This window comes from Armigeres subalbatus, chromosome 2 (genome assembly GCF_024139115.2).
Source record: "Armigeres subalbatus isolate Guangzhou_Male chromosome 2, GZ_Asu_2, whole genome shotgun sequence".
In the NCBI taxonomy this organism is placed as follows: Eukaryota; Metazoa; Arthropoda; class Insecta; order Diptera; family Culicidae; genus Armigeres; species Armigeres subalbatus.
Genome location: NC_085140.1, coordinates 350038131 through 350055967, shown reverse-complemented (window position 1 = coordinate 350055967; position 17837 = coordinate 350038131). Strand labels below are relative to the sequence as shown.

Sequence of the window (17837 nt, the reverse complement as noted above, 5' to 3'; positions counted from 1 at the left end):
CATTGGCAATTCTAATGGCATATAAATAGATCACCTTTATATTGTATTTAGTTGGTTATTAAATATCCTTGTTGATAAAAGGATTTCAAATGCCGCACATAAAGTCATGGTAACTCCAATCGAATCTTTTTTATATGATTCACGCACATAAAATATAACGGTGATTTCATCTCAGTGTGTATTTGTGATAGTTGAAATAGCCCTTCCCAAATGTTACGCGCGATTTTTTGGAATGACAGGTCTCTTTGTTTATAGTGTCTTTAGGGTAAACTATAGATAGTAGAATCTATAGATGAGCGAAAGCATGGCTGAGTCGATTTTTTTGCCCGTGCACACGCGCGTATGACGTCACAGCCCTTAACGTTTCCATTGAAATCGTGACGTCATGCTCGTTTGGAGACACGTTTGACAGTTCGTTTGGAGACAAAGGATTTATCTTCGCTCATCTATATATTCCACTATCTATAGGGTAAACCACTCTTACTTCAAGTCAAAGAGTGATTTTTACCCATTATCTGGAAAATGCTTTTCCGGAAAATGGGTAAAAAGCATACTTTATTATTTTAGTTATTCAAATTTGAAAACAAATATCATCAAGTTATTAAACGATAGACATGTTGAAAATTAATATCCAGCTTTCCACGCTCGGTAATGGCGGCTCGTCGGTATGTAAAAATCAATCGGTCACTGTACTTTTTGACACTAGCTGGAGGAAAACTCACTGTCGAAAAGGCCTTTTTTCCCTTCCCCTCGCCCAGGAACGCCATTGAGCTTTCCTCCAGCTAGTGTCAAGCAGTACAGTGACCGATTGATTTTTACACAGCGAAAAGCCGCCATTACCAAGCGTGGAAAGCTGGATAATCGAACATGATAGTATTTATTCAATTATGAACGTACATATATTTACATAATGTTTATAAACAAATAATAAGTTGTTCTTCCACCGGTGACTCAAAACATTGCCATTTCCAGACGTATTCTTTTGGTATGAACTACGTATACGCATGATCTGGCCGATTCCGTCGATGGAAATAGTGGAAATAACTCATAAACTTAATCATGAGATCTATACTGTTCTCGGGCAAATCGGACCAGTTAAACTACAAATGAGGGTCCAACTCTTGGCGGCATTCTGCGCAGAATTGCGGAGCACCACTAGCAGCTGCTTCAGGGCCGTCAGTCAATGCCGGAATCGAAGACATTCCTTTTTACCGTCAACAGTTTCGTCCTCCCGATACCAATTTCACTACGAATCCTTTCCAGCGGTTGCCTCCGGGACCAGAGTTGGAAACGATTGTTCCTTACTGTCGACTACCGTCTTCGGCTTCCTAATCTACGGAACATCACCAGCAGCTGCAGTTGAATCAGCAAACAATTCCAGATTCGGAGGTTCAGTTCGAGGCAACTTTGTTGCTGGCTGTTAAACTTTTCGATCGCCTGGCTGAAATAGGAATAATTTATTGGATATTTATTAGAAATAACCGCAACAAATGCATAAATTCTAACCTCTTTCGCTATCAGCATCTTTGATTGTTTCTCTATACACGCAAACAAATGTTGCGGTCGAAACTACCATTCCGAGGGATAATTTAAGAATACGCACCGATGATTTTCAGCAGACAACAAACCCGTTTGATTTTACCATGCGCGCAGTAAAAATCAACTGTGGTCCTGGTGGAATGTTGTTGCATGAACTGAATCAGTGGTGAATTTGTCCGAATGCGTGGTTAATTTAACTGAAAATTTGTGGTTGTTCTAAAAACATGGCGTAGTCTACAAAATAGTAACCGTTACCATGGAATTTTTTTCTGTGTATAAATTCCAACTTGATTTTCACTCATAAACTCATCCACGCGTTTAGCGTGGAACTTGAAAATGGGCACAAAATACACATTATTAGGAAAAAATAATTACCCATTATTTTGACAGTTCCATATGTAGACAAATAATGAGTGTTTTTTACTCTTTAAAGAGTATTGTTAGGTTTACAGTGTATGTCAATAGACCTTTTCATGTGACACTGCCGAGACTGCACTTGTTTACAACCGCTGAACAGGCCTGCAAGTCCGAAGCTGTCACTTTCATAGAAAAACTGTCAATTGACGATAAAATCAGCTGTTTTTAAACGTCTCGTGAAAAGGCCTATTCAAGATATACGGTTAGAAAAAAGTATCTAACTTTAGGTACTTTTTTTATAGACACTATTAGAAATACTAGAATAAAGAGCCCCGTACATATCATACGTTTGCGTTGCGTTTGACAGTTTTCCCATGGGAAATGTGTCAAACGCAACGCAAACGTATCCTATGTGCGGGGCTCTTAAGAGATCGGCGAAGACGCCATCTTAAATTGTTTCCAATCGAACCGTCAAAAGCGGTTCCAATTCGACTTGTTTACTTTTTGCATCCATAAAAAGCAAAGCAAAAAGTTCAAGTCCTGCCAGTATTAGTTTCACGATTTCATGCATTTTCATACGTTGCCAATTCGATATACACAGAAAAAATAAAGAACCTAAAAAAACGGTTACTGAACCAACTTTGAGTTCGAAGTTCAAATTTTTAACTCAATAATAGCCCGCATAATTACAAACTGTACATGGACATTTTCCCGTGCGGTCGGCAACAGTATCCTTTACTGTTGACAACTGTATATGAACAATCTCATATAAAGTTCCAACAGTTTGTGGTACGGTTATTTGACAAATAACAATATGTTGAATGGGTTGTTAAGTTATGTCACCATAAAAAATCGGCCGTTTTCGCCTGCAAAATTTTCGCTCGACAGTATGATAAAATGTTGACATATAATGCAGGAAATATAAAACATTTTCGGGACAGCATGTTATACATTGACATTTAGTGTTGATGTCGAGCAGTTATGGTTGAATCGGCCGAAAAGTATTTGATAACCGCAACGTAAACTGTGAAGCTATATCTTACATCGTAATAATGATTCTGACCATATAACATGTTTTTTATTATGCGGGAGGTAGTTTCTCACTCTCTCTTTTGAAAGTTATTATAAAAGATTATAAACAAAGAGAGCTGCACCACAGACAAACAGACGTAACTCTTCATATAAACTATTCGAAAAATTGTCGTCATTCCCCTTTTCAGAAAACACTACTGCCATCTGTTATCAGAATCGCGAGTAACGTAATCGACCATGATTATTTCCCATTTGACGTTTGCTCATAACGCATACTTCTATATCAATCATCATCATCATCGTCATCAACATAGAAAACATTCAGCAGCATATACACTATTCACATGTCAAAGCGATTGAACACTAGCGCCTCTCTTGGCACAATCGCGTAGCACAGATGTATTTCAAATCAACCGTTGAACACGTGAACGATGTTGAAATGAGAAGTGTTACGTCTGTTTGTCTGTGGCTGCACACTGAGGAAAATGGACGTATGTTTTTCAATCAAACGCCTTATGAAAATTTGCCACAAGGAATCGGTATGAATTTCAATAAGTTGCCTTAAGGTGCCGTCAGACGTTGCAAGCAAATCACTCGCAACGAGCATTTTGCTCGCAGAAAGTGACAACTTTCAAAAATTTGCCTGTCTGACTACACTGAAAGTGATTGCATGCAAACAAATGACAACTCGTAAGCAAACGCTCGCTTGCAATGTGTGACTGCTAAGCGTTAAAAATTTTCAACTCGCAGAAACGAAATTGCGCTTGCTAGTGCAGCACTAGCAAATTTTTCGCTCGCAAAAGTGATAACGTTTCAGGTGGCAGAGTTGCACTGCAAAAATAGGAATGAAATTAGATTTTGTTGCCGAAAAACAAGTTTTTCGTTTTTGTTTATATTTGCATGAGAGTAAATCTGTCATTTGCTTAAAGTAAAAACTGTTACGTGTGACTGCAATTGCGAGTGCTCTCAGAAATCATGCGCTCGCACGAGTGATTTGCTTGCAACGTCTGACGGAGCCTTTATGAATGATGATTTTCCACACCCATCGACGCTTGAACAACGCTTGAATACTCGCAAAGGTAACTGCGTATAAGAAGCGCTGTTGGTGGAATAATCAGTCGAAGATTCATAAGGCGCCAGTTATGAATTTCGATAGTCCAGTTCGGTGAGTGATAGACTCAACGTGTGCTGTTCATGGAAGAAGCCAGTTTGTTTGAGTTGTGGTTGTTTTCACCGTAGTCCCCAGGTGAGTGAAAATAACATAAATTTGAGTTGGTGAAACCTCATAGTGGGTGAAAATTCAACACGGGAGTAAAGGTAAAGTACTCAACGGTTTTTTTCGCTTTTTTATTATTTTTGGCTTCTTCGCACGCAAGGGCGAGTTTATGAGTTGTTTCGCGGTTCCGTGTAGGTTCGAAGGGTTCGAAACTTTGATAGCCGTTCGTTACGTAATTTATGAATATAACTCCGAGTTGTCATTTATTTCTTCCAAAACGAAGAACCCGACGAAAACATTCAAAACCAGCGATTACGTGCGATAAACAGCTTCAATTTTGGATTGCGAAACATTGTTTATGACTTTTGTGAACAATCATTGCTTTTTTCTCATTGTAAAACAGATTCCCTGGAGATTTTATAGTAAAAATATAAATGATGCAGTTCAAATCTATAATTAAAAGTGTCATGAACGTGGTAAGTGATTTTCATAAGAATGTATGACAGAATAAAACATTATTTTCTATACATACTATCAGAGGACCCTCCATACTTCCGGCAAACGATTACTAAACTTGGTTCCAATCGTGGTGGAGCAGACCGGTCGAGGGGAGCGTGCCTATGATATTTTTTCCCGTTTGCTCAAAGAACGAATCATTTGCCTGATGGGACCGATCCACGACGACCTCAGCTCTTTGATTGTAGCGCAACTACTGTTCCTGCAGTCGGAAAACGGGACCAAGCCCATCCACATGTATATCAACTCCCCCGGAGGCTCCGTCACTGCCGGATTGGCCATCTATGACACAATGCAGTACGTGAAACCCCCGGTGGCCACGTGGTGTGTTGGTCAAGCCTGCTCAATGGGATCCCTACTGCTGGCTGCCGGTGCTCCCGGAATGCGTCACTCGTTACCGAACGCACGTATCATGATCCACCAACCATCCGGCGGGGCCCAAGGTCAAGCAACTGACATACAAATTCAAGCAGAGGAGATTCTAAAGCTCAAAAAGCAGCTTACCGAGATTTATGGCAAGCACACCAAAACTTCGCTAGATGTGCTGTATGCGAAAATGGAGCGCGATACGTTCCTCAGCCCGGATGAGGCACAAGCAATAGGCATTATCGACACGGTGCTGGAGCATCCGCCTTCTTCCACCGAGGGATCATCGTGAGACGAGCGTGTGACATGTGACAGTTTATGTTGACTTTGTTAGGCTTTTATCAATTGTGATCGATTCCATAATAAAAAAAAATGATAGATCAAAATAATACCTAATTAAGGTATGAACATTAAATATTCCTTGATTTGAAAAATAAAAATTGATGTTGGTACCGTCGTGCGGGCTTCTTTTGATTCCGGGGGCTACTTTGGATTTTTGATTTTTTGAAAAAAAATGAACGGAAAAAATTCCAAATTTGAAACAGAAAGTTGCCATCCAACTATCAACAAGACACCCGATTGGTGATAATGACAATTTTATAGTTATTTTCGTTATTATTCCTGTTTTAAAATGTCCAAAGTAGCTCCTGATTTTTCAAAAGAAGCCCCGCACGACGGTACCTAAGGATTTAGCACACTTTTTGTATTTTCGTCACGTATGCAATAGACTCCCTTTACCCAAAAAAATGTGATACATTGGGTAAAACGATTTACATAGCTGCTACAACAGTCGCGGATTTATCGGAGATCAGCTTTTTTAGTCGCAAAAATCTCTCTCGGTATCCGCAGTTTTCCAAGTTTCTAAAAAAATTTGAATAAATTCAAAATGCTAATGTAGCAGTATATCTTCTTCTTCTTGTTGGCATTATATCCCCACACTGGGACAGAGCCGCCTCGCAGCTTAGTGTTCATTAAGCACTTCCACAGTTATTAACTGCTAGGTTTCTAAGCCAGGTTACCATTTTTGCATTCGTATATCATGAGGCTAACACGATGATACTTTTATGCCCAGGGATGTCGAAGCCATTTCCAATCCGAAAATTGGCTAGACTGGCACCGGGAATCGAACCCAGCCACCCTCAGCATGGTCTTGCTTTGTAACGCGCGTCTTACCATACAGCTTGCCCATTGCCCATTTTTTGAAGATTACCCCTTAATAAAAACCCCTTAAGTTAAACAAATCGTGGCTAATTTATAGGCTGGTATACAGCTCGGACTCTCGGAGATTTCCGCCGTATTAGCTTAGCTTGATTGACTGTACCCATCGTAATTGCTAGTCATGATTGGCCGAGAAACAACAAATAACGCACAGCTCACCAATTGAATAGTTTTCTCGGGACTAGAAAGTTATTCTCACTGTACATGCTTCGGAGTTTCTTTAATTCAAGACCAATAACGATGCCGGCCACGTCCTCACAGTCAATTAGAGCCGGCTTCATAGAGCTGGATAAGATGCGCCATCGTGTGATTGATGGGCAGCCAATCAACGCAAGGATGTGCAAGCTGAGGATTAATGGCCGTTTCTTCAACTATAGCATCATCAACGTGCACTGCCCACACGAAGGGAAGCCCGACGACGAGAAAGAAGCGTTCTACGCACAGCTGGAGTAGACATACAATGGATGCCTACTGCGGGACGTCAAAATCGTCATCGGTGACATGAACGCACAGGTAGGAAGGGAGGAAACGTATAGACCAGTCATCGTACCGGATAGTCTGCACACCGTATCGAATGACAACGGCCAACAACGGTCCGAAGCACCTTCTTTCCCCGCACAAATATCCACAAGGCCACATGGAGATCACCTAACCAAGAAACGGAAAATCAAATCGACCACGTTCTAATCGACGGTAAATTATTCTTCGACATCACGAACGTCCGCACTTACCGCAGTGCGAATATTGAATCCGACCACTACCTCGTTGCAGTATGCCTGCGCTCAAAACTCTCGACGGTGTACAACACGCGTCGAAGTCGGACGCCGCGGCTTAACATTGGGCGGCTACAAGACGGTAGACTAGCCCAAGAATACGCGCAGCAGCTGGAAGTGGCACTCCCAACGGAAGAGCAGCTAGGCGCAGCGTCTCTTGAAGATGGCTGGAGAGATATTCGCTGCACTTGGCACGGTGCCTCCGGATCAGAGAAACCACTGGTATGACGGCGAATGTGAGCAGTTAGTAGAAGAGAAGAATGCAGCATGGGCGAGATTGTTGCAACACCGCACGAGGGCGAACAAGGCACGATATAAACGGGCGCGGAACAGACAAAATTCGATTTTCCGGAGGAAAAAGCGCCAGTAGGAAGATCGAGACCGTGAAGAGACTGAGCAACTGTACTGCGCTAATAACATACGAAAGTTCTATGAGAAGTTAAACCGTTCACGTAAGGGCCACGTGCCACAGCCTGATATGTGTAAGGACATAAACGGGAACCTTCTTACGAACGAGAGTGAGGTGATCCAAAGGTGGCGGCAGCACTACGAAGAACACCTGAATGGCGATGTGGCAGACGAAGATGGCGGTATGGTGATGGACCTGGAAGAACTCGCGCAGGACATAATTTTACCGACTCCGGATCTCCAGGAAATCCAGGAGGAGATTGGTCGGCTGAAGAACAACAAAGCCCCTGAGCTGTTCTTCTGTTCCTGTAAGCTGGATTGTAGCAACTACCGCGCAATCACATTGCTGAACGCCGCCTACAAGGTACTCTCCCAAACTTTATGCCGTCGACTAGCACCAATTGCAAGGGAGTTCGTGGGGCAGTATCAGGCGGGTTTTATGGGCGAACGCTCCACCACGGACCAGGTGTTCGCCATTCGCCAAGTACTGCAGAAATGCCGCGAATACAACGTGCCTACACATCATCTTTTCATCGACTTCAAAGCCGCATATGATACAATCGATCGGGACCAGCTATGGCAGCTAATGCACGAACACGGATTTCGGAACTGATACGGTTGATCAAAGCGACGATGGGCAGGGGCATTCTCGAGTCCCTTCGAAACCCGCAGAGGTGATGGTCTTTCGTGTTTGCTATTCAACATCGCTTTGGAAGAGGTAATACGAGCAGGGATTAACACGAGTGGTACAATTTTCAATAAGTCTTGTAAGCATTGGGATAACTCGAATAGGCCTTTTATAGAGAAATAATAATGTAAGACAAGAAGTCTAGCAACACTGCTTCATGTAGAGAACGGCGGAAGTTAGTGCAGAGGTCGAGCGCGTGCGGGTGGCTAATAAAGCGTTGTAATACTCGTCAGTAATAGTTTTGTTATTGTAAATCCTTATTCCGAATCCTACATTGGCGACGAGGATTTTAAAAAATCGGATCGTTTGATATGAATTTTAAGTTTCTGTGCACTGTGCTTAATGAACACTAAGCTGCGAGGCGGCTCTGTCCCAGTGTGGGGATGTAATGCTAATAAGAAGAAGAAGAAGAAGAAGGTGAATAAAACTGCTTTACACAACATCGGGTGTGCGGCGTTATTTGTTGGATACGAGTGGGGCTCGGGCTTCGTAATTCGGGTGATCTCAGGTGAGAGGTTATAAAAAGTGAAAAATGGATGCCGTCCTTCTCCAGCATTTTTTTTTCTGAGAGGGAGTTTAAACTGTATTTGCAAGGGAAGCAGTTCACTTTGCTAACAGACTGCAAAGCGTTGAAATTTTTGTTCAATCCCAAATCGAAACCCTGTGCTAGGATTGAACGATGGGTTCTCCAACTACAGTCTTATAAATATGACGTCGAACATATACCGGGAACGGCGAATATCGCTGACGCGATCTCCCGGCTTTCAACAGACAGATCATCACCCAGGACATTTGACGAATCGGCTGAAAAGTATATTCGTAGTGTTGTGGAAAGCGCAGTACCAAGTGCTGTAACGTATTCCGAAATAGTGCAAGAAACGTGGCCCTCGGTTGATAAGCAAGCTGAAGAATGTGTTAAGCGCTGTAAGGAATGTACACTTGTATCCTCCCTTGGGCCTCCCGAACCTTTAAAACGAATTAGAATGCCAGACAAACCGTGGAACGATATTGCTATCGACTTCATGGGACCTTTGCCATCCAGCCATGACTTATTGGTTATGGTAGATTACTTTAGTCGGTTTACAGAGGTAGTCGTTATGAAGCAGATAACTGCTAATCGAACGGTTCAAGTACTACATGAAACGTTTTGCCGTTTTGGAGTACCGGAATCTATCAGGGCGGATAACGGTTCGCAGTTCGTTAGCGGTGAGTTCAAATCTTATTGCAAGGAATACGGAATTGAATTGCGAAACACAACACCATACTGGCCACAGGCAAACGGCGAGGTGGAACGTGCAAACAGAACTATGTATACTGAAGCACCTAAAAATCAGCCAAGAAACAAACAATTCTGATTGGATCTGGGATTTGCGAACGTTCCTGTTGACGTATAATTCAACCCCCCATGCAACTACAGGGGTCGCCCCTTGGACGCGTACTACGAGACAAGCTGCCAACGTTTCAAGAGAAGCTAGACCGTCCAAATGAAGAAGAAATTCGCGACCGTGACTGGGCTCAGAAACTAAGTGGTTCAAAATATGCCGACAACCGTCGAAACGCTAAACCATCTAAATTGAAAGAGGGAGACATTGTCGTGGCGAAGAGAATGATCATAGAGAACAAGCTCTCTTCAACTTTCGCACCGGAAGAATTCGAAATCATCAAGCTATGTGGCACGGATGCTACTTTACGTTCAATGCAATCGAAACGCGAGGTTCATCGGAATGTTGGACATTTGAAACCAATTGAAACTTCAACACCGACCCAGACATCGGAAATTTCAGACGGAAACGCAGAAGGACATAATCATCCCAATAACCTATTGCCACCCTCGGACAGACCAACACGCTTTAACCGTCATACTTGAGTGAATACATAATTGAAGAAGTTCTCGACGATAAAGTGTAAGGGGGATGTAAGCATTGGGATAACTCGAATAGGCCTTTTATAGAGAAATAATAATGTAAGACAAGAAGTCTATAGCTATAGCAACACTGCTGCATGTAGAGAACGGCGGCAGTTAGAGCAGAGGTCGAGCGCGTGTGGGTGGCTAATAAAGCGTTGTAATACTCGTCAGTAATAGTTTTGTTATTGTAAATCCTTATTCCGAACCCTACAACCCAGCTATTTGGCTTCGCCGACGACATAGATATTAGGAGGAAGCCTACATCAGACTGAAGAGGAAAGCCAAGCGGATCGGACTAGTCATCAACACGTCGAAGACGAAGTACATGATAGGAAGAGGTTCAAGAGAAGACAATGTGAGCCACCCACCGCGAGTTTGCATCGGTGGTGACGAAATCGAGGTGGTAGAAGAATGTGTGTACTTGGGCTCACTGGTGACTGCCGAAAATGGCACCAGCAGAGAAATTCAGAGACGCATAGTGGCTGGAAATCGTACGTACTTTGGACTTCGCAAGACGCTCCGGTCGAATAAAGTTCGCCGCCGTATCAAACTGACAATCTACAAAACGCTCATTAGACCGGTAGTCCTCTACGGAGACGAGACCTGGACGATGCTCGTGGAGGACCAACGCGCACTTGGAGTTTTCGAAAGGAAAGTGCTGCGTACCATCTATGGTGGGGTGCAGATGGCGGACGGTACGTGGAGGAAGCGAATGAACCACGAGTTGCATGAGCTGCTGGGAGAACCATCCGCAGAAATGGAACGACTGCGGTGGGCCGGGCACATAGCCAGAATGTCGGACAGTAACCCGGTGAAAATGGTTCTCGACAACAATCCGACGGGCACAAGAAGGCGAGGTGCGCAGCGGGCAAGGTGGATCGATCAGGTTGAAGATGACTTGCGGACCCTCCGTGGTTGGCGACGTGTAGCCATGGACCGAGCCGAATGGAGAAGACTCTTATATACCGCACAGGCCACTTCGGCCTGAGTCTGAATAAATGAAGATGCGGCCTCGAACCGTGTATTGTGGCGTCAAAACAAAAAGACGAGGTGCGCAGCAAGCAAGGTAAATCGATTTCGTGAACTGCGTGGTTGGCAACGAAAGAACCCTTCCAGAGGAAGAAATCATCATGCTTTGAAGAGAAACTTTTGAATGCTATGCGAAGTAAGGGTTAAACTACAAGCATGTAGAACACATGAGTCATTCAAGAATATAAAGGGATGTTTTCTCTATAATATAATAAACGCAACAATTACATTTTATAGATCATTATCTATTAAGATTCTACAAGTTTTCTAATTATATTTTCCTGTTCTCTTTTGGTTTGTATTCAATCTAAAACTACGTAGTGTTTGATGTTTTAGTATTTCATTTCCATTTGTGTGGTGTTCGATCAATCGATCTTATGCGTTATCAAATTACTTTTCTGTCGAAATATTCGATTTTTCGTTTCTGTTACGCTTTGTATATACTAATGGTGGATTAGACATTTTTCCGTTTGCTTTTTGTTGGTTGCTGTTTGATTTATATGCCCAATGAATATGGACTATCATATGGTTCACTATAGTTTGCTATCGAATAGTTGTTGATTTGTCATGGAAGAGCCGTCGGTTTATGAATAACACTTAGTTTGTTCTACAGCTACTTGATGCATTCGGATTTTTGTTACACAACTATGGTTATTCTATCGATGTCGTTTTGATGTTGCTGTTTGGTTCTTCTACAATCATTACTAGATTAAATATTTGATCTACTATAATTTTTTCGCATTACCGTGAGATAGTTTCTCGTAAATTGCATTGCTTCATGGAATCCTATCAACGATTTTTTTTTTCTAAACATTCGGAGATGATTAACTTGATTGCAGAAAAATAGAAACACTGAGACGAGTTAAACTATCTAAAAATCTACCTCAACGTTGGAGCCTGTGGCTCATAGGGCAGTTGGTACTTTCATGTTCCTATGTGGTTTAGTATTTGTGGTTTTATCCTTCACTTTTATCAACTACATACTAGAGTGAAACTTTTTCTTAACAGTCGGAAAGCATCGGGATCGTTTCGTTTTTAAGGCAGGGTACACTATAAGACTAGAAAGAAGTTTTCCTTTTTTCGCATCGCAACTCGTTTTCTGAATCGAGATGCAGCAGCTTGCGCGTTGCCGGAAATAGGAAAAAGGATACAGCTTGTTAGGTGATGTTTCCATTTCCCTCTTCGGAGACTGCTATTTTAACTTTAAATCAAAACAATAACGAGTGGTGTAATTGAAAGCTATTTTTCCCAGACGAGGGACTTTTTTTCCCTTTTTCGTGGACAGGTAGCTTGGGTGTAGGTTATACAGTTTGGTAGCACAGTTGTTGCATCAGTTATAAGTTTCGACCGTTATTATTTAGTGGTATATTACATACTACAAATTTGTGGTCGATGCGTTGCGTACACATTATCCTTATTCAATGGTCAATATGCACAGTGCAGTAGCTTTCATATTGTTACCGAATTCCACTCTGCACTCGATTTAAATACTTACAACTATAATGTAGAGGAGCTAGTAATCTGTTTGACTAACCTGTTTGGACGATATTTGAAATTCGTTTGCTTTCTATTTTATACGAAGACGCGACTTCAGTTCAAAAAGTCGGTTATCTACTATTTGTCAAAATAGCCGTTTTTTTTTAACAAGTGATTAGTAACACAGAACATTTCGAACAGTGCGAAATGCTGTTTTGGTTCAATAAATACTTATGAATACTGGCATTTGGTTGAAAACTAAAATTTTTAAAACACGTGTTTCCAAATTTTAAACGTTCTGCAGAACATTTCAAAAGTCTTTATATTTATTATTCAACCAATTCTTTTTTAAGCACCAATTCAACGGATAATATCGAAAATATCGTGCTAAGTTTTTTAAATTAAAAACAAGAAAATTTGAATGATAGACGAAAACCTCACAATAATATATTAAATAACTATCTAGAGTAGGAAATTAGGTCTTACTGAAAAAAAAGTGTCACGCGATGTACAAGGTTGAAATAGTTTGTCCAATTTGGAACAGGTATATCTTTTGCTTAGATCTGATAAAAAATGTAACAAATAAAAATATGATAAGAATTAATTGTATGAAGAGAAGTATGAATTTAAAACTTTAAGATTGTTTTTCAGTGTTCAAACTTGATTTCTAATTGAATTTCTATTTGAATGAAAATTTTTCATATCCTGTACTGTATCTCAAATTGAACCCTTAGCTGTGTATAGTTGATGTTACCCCAAACAATCACAAGGGGGGAGGTCCTCCGGCAATGCTTTCGAAACAAAAGCAATAGGAGCTCCTTTGTAAACGTGCTTAGCCCTTTCAGAAGATCCTCTACGAATCGTTGAATAACGTCAAAAAATTGCGTTGAAAATATGTCCATGTATTCCGTCGAAAATTCCGCAAGGAACCTCTTTGGAAATTCTTCCAATTTCAGGATTTGCTTGTTTTTTTTTATGAAAAAAAGTTCTATAAAAAAAAGGAACTGTTCCGATTTCCATCTCACTGAACATATATTCATCTCATCGCAAAACAAAGAAATACAACACCCATCTTGTCGCTTCTTTTTGCTAACCCGCGTGCTCAATGGTGAAAAAAATCACAAAAATAAGAAACAAACCAAATTCCTTTTCATTGCTTTGTTCTTGATGGGATGGAAATATGAGCTATGGGATGAAGTGCCGAACCGTTCCCCTACTTAGAAAAAAGCGGTGAGGGTAAAATAATCACAAATATCTTACTTTCAGCAAATGTGGCAACATTTTCCGATGGACGTTAACGTTTTTCAATAGATGCGATCCGCATAAGATTTGTTGTTTCAGAGTGGATTTTAAAGTGACAAAGTGACTATTTTAGACTTTTAAAATACATGTTGAAGGCAAACTCCAACTAACGCGTCCCTTCAATCATAGCTTGGGAATATTGAAATAAATGTGTAAGCGAACTTTTAATGTGAAATTCATTCTCAATAACATTCTGCTATCTATAGAAAATGTTGTATTCCGAAGAATATAAATGATTTGATTATTTGATTGTCGTCTGAAACTGGATCCGCGTAAAATCTACTTGAAGCTAAAATCATATAAATCATATGAATTTTTGAAAAACGCAACTTACTATGGCTTTGAAGTCTATACTGCCGTTAATCACATATCTGTCTCATTTTTGCTGGGTTTCCTATTTATATGGGACAAATAAGCGATTCACGGCAGTATATGCACGTTAGACCTATTGATCAAGTGCGTATTTTAGGATCATACATCCATTGGCGTAACTAACGAAACATTCTAGGAGGGGCTAACTTTTCAAAATTTTATTTTTTAACAGTCAAATTTTTTTAACAAAAGTTATCGTTTTCGCCCGATGCTCAACCAAACTTATGTATATTGTTCAAAAGTTGGTCTACCAGTTCACCATTTCAACTTATCTTTCGACGACTTGGATATAACAAACGATATTTATCATAAGCTTCGACCTCATGAGAAGTCATAGGTGTTGTATGAATTCGTTTAAGTTTCATTTACCTCCCCTGAAATCTCAAAGTTTTGACAAACTTTACCAGACAAGAAGAAAGAAATAGATACAATATGGCCATACTGTACTCTGTATTTGGTAATAACATTTTCGAATGGATTCTAACCGTAATCCTTTCAGGAATCCGAAGCATTTTCTAGGAATATGTTAGAAAGCCAGATATTATTTGTATATGGACGGGGTTCTGCCAAACCGCACCAAGCGGCTTTTTGACTGACTTGTGATATTTTTCGTTCGTAAAAGGAAAACGTAAATAATTTCAATTCATACGTACAGGCCCGTACAGAGGCCCTCCTTAGCCGTGCGGTAAGACGCGCGGCTACAAAGCAAGACCATGCTGAGGGTGGCTGGGTTCGATTCTCGGTGCCGGTCTAGGCAATTTTCGGATTAAGAAATTTTCTCGACTTCCTTGGGCATAAAAGTATCATCGTGTTAGCCTCATGATATACAAATGCAAAAATGGTAACTTGGCTTAGAAACCTCGCAGTCAATAACTGTGGAAGTGCTTAATGAACACTAAGCTGCGAGGAGGCTCTGTCCCAGTGTGGGGATGTAATGCCTATAAGAAGAAGACGTACATTTGTTGTAGGATACCCTTAGTTATGGGGTTGATGGACCGGAGGCCTCTCCTTTTGACATTCGATGTTTTAAAAATCGGGCGAGAATAATTTCAAGTTCAAAAACTTAATAAAGTGTAATCAACTTGCTGTAGTGTTTCGTAGAGATTCAATGAAAAAAAATCACTCCCTGTAGCAAAAATTCTAGGGGGGGCTAATTTGATTCTAAGTGGGGCTATAGCCCCCCCTAGCCCCCCTGTAGTTACGCCAATGCATACATCACGCATGAATTCAAGTAGGTTTCATGGTTTTCGTACTTTCTAGCAACCACCACTGCAGTTTCTAATTAAAAGTAACGTTTTAATAATTCTAAATATATTATTTGGGGAGGACGTTTCGGAAATTATATTATTATTCAGAAGCGTGTCATCATAATTCTTTGATGCAGTTGGTAACGTTAACAGAAAAGTGATGTTTTATATAGATAACATGGCACTTGCTTGACTATTGAAAGAACATGAACATTACGATTTTAAATACATGTGTTATCGCTGATTACTGATAGCTGAGATTTTTCTTAAAAAAGGTTAACTATCTGTATGAGACAGTTATCAAAGACTAATAAAGATCTAGAATTTGTGCCACTAAACAAATCAAATTTAATTCAATTGCAACACTGATTGCATGGTGTGAGTAATAAAAATCAACATAGCACCTGAGTATCGCCATATAAAACTCTTTAGAAACATTAGAACATTGGTATAAATTTACATAGTATGTAGCATAAGAATCATCGAATGCGATTGGAAGAGCGTATTAAGTCATAAGCTTTGATGATTGGTGAAGCAGAATCGTCGAGTATTTGAGCAGTAGTTCGAAGAGTAACTAAAACTGATTTTTTTTTCTACGAAAAGATCTAACAGATCTCATAAGTTTTACTATCTACTACACAAGCGATTTCCGCCTCTAAAGTGAAAGACTAGCGTAGAAAGTACATAACGAGAGTTAAACTCAGCACGCGCAGTGTTCCTATTCCTTTCGCGTCATACGCTTTTTAGCTAATGCCTTTGTCCATCATCATTATTAGTAATTAAATGTAGATATTATTTACATGGCTCAGGTTTGTCTGAACAAAATTCACGCGCTCATCTGGCCGCGGTTTCAGATAACGCAAACACGCAAACATAAACGCTCGACGTCACTCGGCTCGGTCCATACATAAAAAGTTCGTACAGGTAATTAGCACTATCTTAGAATTGACTATACTCGAGAAGATGTTTGCCATCCAGCGGCAACAACTGGTCCTTCAGTGCACCATCATCGGCGGGTGATAAGCTGCTTTACTTGCCTTTTTCTAGCACCACAACGTCGACAGGAGCTGCCGCTGCTTCAGCCACAGCCTTGTCGTCCTTTTTGTCCGCATCCTTCGAAAACAGCAGCGGGCACATTCCGAGTATACATCCGATAGTAATACCTATCACACGGCCCTGTTCGAAATACAACAGCAATAGAGTGTCACAAAGAATCGAGCCGAAGCTAAAATCTCATTAAGTCTGGCCCCTACGATCCCATTTGAAACAACTGAACCGGAACGTTTGCTCCGTATTACGACGATGTACGTGGTGGGCACAGTAGGGGCATTCTCAAATAGACGGTTAAAACTTCTTTCACATTTTGTATGAACGCATTATCATGTTTTCCGGTCTAAAATGATCGAAAAACATGAGAAACGTTGTTCGACCTCTAAATTGAACGATTTATCGAAAACGTTAAAATAATTTGAATCCCCGAAGAGATTTTAATCGTCTTTCTTCCGATTGATCCCATTATGCAACAAGTGGTGTAAGGATTTGCGCTCACCATGTTCGCCGCCCGTCGACTGGATTTCATCTCGAGCTGTATTGGCGTCAGCTTGGGTGGTTTCACTCCGCTCATCTCGGCTACCTTTTCCACGTAGAAGGCCGACCCGATGCCGATCACGTCGCTGATTGTGTTCCCCAGGGCGGCAGCGGCCATCGTCGAGATGCACATGAACAGCCCGAGAGTGTGCTCGATGTAGTCTCCCTGTTGTGTGGGTCCCATCCGGTGGGTGTGGGCAGCGGGCATGGCAAAAAAGACAAGAGCAGAAACAAAACCGACACGGGTGAGTTGAAATCAGTGCTTCAGGTGTAGCAAGTTGATAGGGAACCGAAAGGCATTCCCGGCAGGATGTTATGCTAATTATGTACCAAAATGGCAATTACAGCAAATTCAGTTCCAAGTAACTGCACCATGTATGGTCCAATATTAGAACAAATGATTGCAGTAGCGTTCTTTGCAGAGAATAGGAAATCTGCCAAAAATACCAATGGTTACCCTATATAGCTATCTTCTAGATGAGAAAATATAGATACACTGTATGTATACATCAGTTTTGGCAGGCAATAGAAATTGTGTCTATACATATAAGTAACTATCATTAGGGGACCAACCATGACGAAACAATTTGAAGGGTTGTAATTTAAACATCTCAAATAATCGTGAAATTCAAAACTCACTAGAATGTTAGAACAATGTTAGAAACTCGAGATTAATTTTCCCTTTGAACTTTAAATTTTGATTTAAAATCGTTGATTTACATTAACTGTTCAAAATGTGATTAAAAACACTTTTTTTGCAGATGCATCATCAGCGCTAGAAAATCGATTTATTAATCCCTGGAGT

At 40.9% G+C, this 17837-nt stretch overlaps 2 protein-coding genes across 3 annotated transcripts in view; one reads left to right on the top strand and one right to left on the bottom strand.

Moving 5' to 3' along the window:
* Positions 1-4416: 4416 nt before the first annotated feature.
* On the top strand, positions 4417-5480 carry LOC134217073 (ATP-dependent Clp protease proteolytic subunit, mitochondrial). Its single transcript, XM_062695831.1, has 2 exons — positions 4417-4620; positions 4683-5480. Exons 1-2 carry the CDS (start codon positions 4579-4581, stop codon positions 5316-5318), a joined length of 678 nt encoding a protein of 225 aa, XP_062551815.1. The 5' UTR covers positions 4417-4578; the 3' UTR covers positions 5319-5480.
* Positions 5481-15558: 10078 nt separating this feature from the next.
* LOC134212921 (transmembrane protein 65) overlaps positions 15559-17837 on the bottom strand; it is a 101691-nt gene continuing 99412 nt past the window's right edge. For both annotated transcript variants that reach the window (XM_062691258.1, XM_062691259.1), the window contains 2 exons: positions 16995-17198; positions 15559-16621 (listed from right to left, as the gene is read on the bottom strand). In XM_062691258.1, the coding sequence (XP_062547242.1) occupies positions 16475-16621; positions 16995-17198 (351 nt within the window). In that variant the 3' untranslated portion in view covers positions 15559-16474. The remainder of the gene's footprint in view (positions 16622-16994; positions 17199-17837) is intronic.

Coding starts and splice junctions, on each gene's coding strand:
- LOC134217073 (XM_062695831.1), top strand. CDS start 4,579: ATGATGCAGTTCAAATCTATAATTAAAAGTGTCATGAACGTG. Junction 4,621..4,682: donor TTAAAAGTGTCATGAACGTG/GTAAGTGATTTT, acceptor ACATACTATCAG/AGGACCCTCCATACTTCCGG.